We start from the raw sequence: 6000 nt of genomic DNA on the forward strand, positions 1-6000 counted from the left end.
CTTCCGTCCCTCCCGCGAGTCCGGGACACCTGCTCACCTCGTGCGCCGGTCGCCAGGTCCGCTACTTTCTGAAAGGCGTCCAGGAAGGCGGCGGCGGCTACCATGGTGGCTCTGGAAGAGAGAGGGGGAAACACAGCTGCTCACGAGCGTGCGCGCTTCAGGGAAATCACACGCCGGCTGCACGTGCATCTGCGGCGGCTGGACCGCGTTCAACACCTTATCTCTCTCATCAGCCACTGAGGGAAATGAGGGGAGGCAGGGAGCCAATGCTTTTTATAAGCCATTATTTAAAGCTGGACTTTGGTGCAGGGTTACTTCTCTGTGTCTGACTACTACCCCTTTGCTATGACATTTGTAGATTAAATTAATAATCCAACTGCCAGTAATGCTTTAATGGATAATTATATTTATGTCACACTGAACCAAAAGGAAAATACTTTTTAAATGTTAAGGGATAGGTTGAGATGATAAGGGATAGGGGAATGAGATTAATGAGTTAGGTTCCTTGGTGGAAGTATAATTCAGGAGTAAGGGTACTGGACTTCTAAACTAGTTAACCTCTTTGGAAAACATTCTCCATTTACATTTATTTTTAAAAAAAACATAATGACTTCACTGGAAAAGGAGACCTAAATCATGGAGCAGTATTTTCAGAACCTTGGTAGTTGCAAAGAAGTTAAGTGGATCTTTGCAATGTTTAAACATCATTAATGTGGAAACCATTTATATTTTCTTTGAAATGTTTCAACAGGGATCTCTAAACACAAAATAAGTTATTGAAGGCAATGACTTAAGCCAGAGTGTGAGAACTTGAGGAAAGAACGACAACTATGGTGGCATAGCCTATAGATTGCAGAATTTTATAGAAATACAATTTCTGTTGAAGGGAAACTGAAAATAAATGTGGCAGGGGCCCCCAAGTAGTCCATGCATCCCAGCTCCCCAGAAAAGGAAGCGCACATTGTACTCAAGTCTCCACAAGAGCAGATTCTGCTCACTGGGCTTCTTTCCTGTAGCTACAGGAGCTGAACTCTGTACACAGGATTTCCTTGTGACTACTGACTGTGTGTGTGTGCGTGTGTGTGCGCGTGAGAGAGAGACTGTGTGTGTGTGTGTGTGTGTGTGTGTGTCTCAAAGCCTGGACTCTGCCCTGCTGACCTGACTGACGACTGCCAAGGGCAGTGAGGAAGGATATGGGTGGGAGGTGACAGGGGTCATCCTCCATTCACTGCTCACTCAGTACTGCTCACACAGCACTACACACTGACACATTCAAACCCCAACATTTCAATACATTTCACATGTGGGACAAACTTGAATCATGTCAGGAAAATAATGGTAAATAAAAAATAAGCATGTCATTAAGAAAAATCATTCTGACTGGAGCTCTTATAGTTAACAGACAAAAGCTACAAGAATTATAAGACTTACATTACTACAATTACAAATGGTAATTCTTCAAAGAATTTTAGAAATGTTAAACTGTGTTGCTTTTACCAAAAATCAGTGCAATAATGTGTGAAATAACTCATTAATGTTGACTCTTGTGACTGCTACATATACTTAATCAGACTAAAGTAATACTTGGCCACAGGGAGGTAATCCACTCCGAAAATAACATGTGACCTTCCACTACTCTGCACTACAAACTGCAGAGAAAGACCTCAATCCAGATATTATTTCTGTAAATCAAACGTATCTCTGGCCGTTGCGCGGGACAGATTGATTGATCAATTGAGTGAATTATTAACCCACAAAAGCCAAAAACACACCCACTGACACTCTTTTATAGCCACAACGAGGACAAAATGAGTCTCAGTTAATCTCTCCTGATAAAGGTTAGTTGCCTTTTTCCCCCCAATGAGCTCACATAACCTTCTGCGCTGGATAGTCACACCATTTGAAACGCCAAACTTCATTTTCAAGGAACGCTGTGAGGGGGAGAGTTGGGCAGAATCTAGCGGTCAGGCCAGTCGGTGGTGTCTTGGACATCCACAGAAATGCCTTTTGGCCAGCAGCTAACGGCTGACCCCAGCTAACGGCTGACCCCAGCAGGTGGTCCGCATTCCATCCAGCAGGTGTTCCACATTCCGTCAGAGGCTTCGGTTCAGCTAGACTGGAGTTCAACTGAAACCCATACACCTGTGGAAGCTAACAGAGTTCCCTCCACTGTGACCTCCACTGCCTAAGGGTGGGAACAGGAGTTTTGCTGGCCACAGCACAATAAAAAAAAGAGCTGGAAATTGCCGTGTTGCCTTCCAAAAAAAAAAAAAAAATGAGGTGAGGAATGTGTGCAACCAATAGGATTTGTTCTGAAAACAGCTCGCGGCTTCTGACGTGGATGCAAGTGCATGCAAGGAAATGATTGACAGGTCTGCAAAACGGGAAATAAACTGCTCTGGTGTGACCTCTATCAAAAGAGCAGTCATACAGCTTACAGCTGTCATTGCTTTGCTCAGTGTGTGAGCAGAGATAGACAGAGATAAAGAGCGAGAGAAAGAGAAGAGAGAGAAAGAGAGAGAACAGTAACATGGGAGCCCAGTTTACCTGAGCTGGGACTGCAGCTTCCCAGCCTTGCTGATAAAATCCTCCCAGACTGGGTAGCTGCTCTGTGGGGACAAAGGAAACACCGTTTCAGGAAATGCATCATCCCTTTAATAAACACACATCATCCATCCCTTTAATAAACACACATCAACTGCATGGCGCATCACACCAGGAAAATAACGCAAGTCACTATCAGAGGGGTCAACACACTAAATCCATACATCTGAAACCACTATCTTTTTCTGTAACCATATTACAGGCCTGTCCTACATGCATTCAATATATGAGTCTGTGTGACTTCTGACACACTGGCCTAGCACAGTGAATGTGGGGCACAATTTTAACAAATAGCCTAAATGAGCAAAGCTGGAAGATAAGAGGTGTAAATATTCTGTAGACTGAAAGGTCTGAGGATCTGTGAATGGGGCAGGGTTTAGAACCAGAATCCAATGCATGACAAGAGTTGGCAGGCCCAAGACCCCAGGGTTCAACAGGAGAGACATGACTATAACATTAGTCAAACAAAACAGAACACCGGAAAGACTGATACTATAACTGATAATGGCAGTACCCTTGCACAATAGGTAAATGCGTGTAAAAAAAAACACATCCATTGGTTCAAGCAGCATGAAAACAGGCAAAAGGGAAGGGTGAAACTACAGCGAAGAGCTCAAGTTTAAGAACCCAATAACAAGGTCAGTTTTCAACAGTAACTGATTAAATCAGATACTGCCCCCCACAGTTTAAATGTGTATTCTTGGACCTCCCTTGTTGTTCAGGTAATAAGTCAAACAAATGTTACCAAGACAACACATGATACCAAGTCAGTTGTTACCTTGGCAACACATGAAACCATGTGGCTCCAAAGAAATTAAGATGCCATTTTTTTATTTTTCTAAGCAGCACCCTCATTACATTCCGTCTTTGAATAACAGAGTTGACATTTCAAGATAAAACAAATGGAAGCCCTCAGGAGGAAGCAGAGAGACAGGAAGCCTAATTTGATGGATAGCATGAATCATCCTCAGTTGTAAAAAAAAAATTGCTTTCTTTACTTGGAAGCACGATTTATCGTGGACTGTGATATAACTCACTGTGTGATTAAATAACAGCTACTGTAATATAGCACAGATTTTTTTTTTACCATAAGACACCACAGTTGTCTCTTCCACTGCTTCCCAAAAAATGTTTTCCATACAAGAGGATTACATCTTACCGCACATTTTTACTGATATTCATTCAGATTAATCATCTAAAGTGCACAAGATTATTTCGTATTAATTTTTACAGCCATAAACGTTAAAATCTTCAGTATATCTAAATGCTGAATTGCAATCACAACTGTACCCCCAGACATTCTCATTTTAGACCTGTTATCACTTTTAACCGCAATACTAATGATAAAGATCTGTGCTCAAGTCTACACTTGAGAATCATGTGTGCATTTCAACTCTGACCATGCTTGAGTATGAAACCGAATTTTCCGTTTTCTGTTCCATACGTCAATGTACCTCTCTTAGCAGTCTTCTGGGATTTGTCGTTTTAACGCTAGACCCTGCTTAATTTCGCTGCGGAAAAGATCCTCTATCGTGTCAGTGAAGATGGTCACATGCAACCAAGTGCCACATCTCCCTTGGAGGTCACCCTGCTATTTTCAACATTCGGGCATTTGCAACAGGTGACACGATCGATGCCTCGTGAAATGGGGTCCAGTTCCACGTAAGCCAGTGATCGCATCCGTGTTCGTTCCCTTGCCCTCAATATATTCTCAAGTCCAATGGATAAACAATTCCACGACCGAAAAGAAAAATGTAAAAGCCAAATAAATAAATTCAGTAATTTCGGAAAGCACCATCTTAAGTTGTGGTTAAATTAAACAATTGCCGTTCCAATGCAACATTCTACGTAGCAATATAACGACTTGATGTCGTACATGAAGCTAACTAAACTTTTTTAGCCTTCTGAGCATTACTGTCGCCAATTCCTCACTTTATCCAGCAACGTAGAAATTGGTGAACGGACAGTATGGTTGTGTGGTATCGAGCTGGTCAGAACGCAATGAAAAACAAACTCACCGTGCATACCCTAGATGCCAATTGCTAGCGAACAATATATCACTGAGCTTTATTGAACAATGATTTCGAGCAGGCTCTCAGTCTGAATTGTGTCAGGGGAAATATGCACAAACGAGAGAGCCAAATTAAGCAATTCGTTGGCGTTGGATTACTTAAAATTTAACAGATTTTCATACCGCGCTGGTTAACATTTGCTTGGTATCGATACGTATGCTAGAATTTCAAGCCAGTAGAAACGTATTTTGTCCTACTACAGTGACTGCCACTTAGCTAATTGATTCATTTTAATCTAGCCAGGGAACCAACTAACGTTAGCCAGCCACCTATCCAGTCATAATAGATGTCGATATTGTTTTCCATTCAATAAAAACAGGCTAACCAGCCCATTGGCCAGTTTACCGGATAGCCATATTTAGTGCTACACATCATTACCAAATAAAAGGGCCTTGCATTAGATTGGGGAAAAACGATTACGAAGCATTTTAATAACATTGTCATTACCTTCATGTCGCCGATTATGGTCTGAAAAAGTCCTCCAAGCGCACTGCATTCTTTTTCAATAACCGCCTCCATTTTCCGACACAACCTTGCTAGCCAGCTAGCTAGCTAGATTGACGGACTGGGCAGCTAGCTAGCCAGCTATCTAACCAGCTACCTTGAGTGAAATCTGAATAAGACCGTTCCGCGTTATATTTTTGTCTGAAAAGATGCCCGATCAGACTAAAAAATAAAACTGCTTCTCCAAATAATTTCGGCGAGAAATGCGCCTAGCTATCTTGCAAACTGACTATCTATTCACACAGCTGTAGCGATATCAAGCTAGACTACAATCTGTGTGGCTGAGTGCTGCTATCCCAAACAAGGCAGAGGGAGAAGCCAGCAGTGGGCGATGTCGATGAGATTTAAAACCCACGTTATTTTCCACGTTGGAATAAGTTCCATGTTTCTCCTGTACATGCCATATCAAAAAAGTCGTAGCCAGCTACCCAGCCACAATGGGAAAGGTGAAAAATTGCCGGTATTCCACGCAAAAAATGTGAGTTACGCAGGAAACAAGACCACTGAGACAGAAATTCCTGCTGAGTTCTCCCTCAGCTGCTCAGACATTTCAATGCACCTCACTGCAGCTGACGAGAGCACGGGGCGCGCGAACCTGGCGTCCCTACGCAAGAAATGCGCGCCCTCGTTTCCTTCCCTGATAAAGCCTTGCAATGTGTTAGGCTTAGGCTACCTGAATGGCCCTTCAATAGCTAATATTTTTAAGGCACATTTAAATGTTAGATGCACAGTACAATTGACAACAGATTGTTCTAGATAAAAAAAGAATACTAAGATATGTCTAATCGATGTTTTTTTCTTCTTTTTCTCCAGCCCAAAT

At 42.4% G+C, this 6000-nt stretch overlaps 1 protein-coding gene across 7 annotated transcripts in view; it reads right to left on the reverse strand.

The window, feature by feature from the left end:
- LOC118232891 (protein MTSS 1-like) overlaps positions 1-5789 on the reverse strand; it is a 48877-nt gene extending 43088 nt beyond the window's left edge. For 4 of the 7 annotated variants that reach the window (XM_035428117.1, XM_035428116.1, XM_035428118.1 and 1 more), the window contains exons 1-3: positions 5124-5789; positions 2548-2609; positions 38-111 (exon numbers count right to left, since the gene is read on the reverse strand). In XM_035428117.1, coding sequence (XP_035284008.1) covers positions 38-111; positions 2548-2609; positions 5124-5195 — 208 coding nt within the window. In that variant the 5' untranslated portion in view covers positions 5196-5789. The remainder of the gene's footprint in view (positions 1-37; positions 112-2547; positions 2610-5123) is intronic. The other 3 variants (XM_035428120.1, XM_035428119.1, XM_035428115.1) reach the window with 2 other exon arrangements.
- Between the last annotated feature and the right edge of the window lie 211 nt (positions 5790-6000).

Source organism: Anguilla anguilla, chromosome 8 (genome assembly GCF_013347855.1).
Source record: "Anguilla anguilla isolate fAngAng1 chromosome 8, fAngAng1.pri, whole genome shotgun sequence".
Taxonomy (NCBI): Eukaryota; Metazoa; Chordata; class Actinopteri; order Anguilliformes; family Anguillidae; genus Anguilla; species Anguilla anguilla.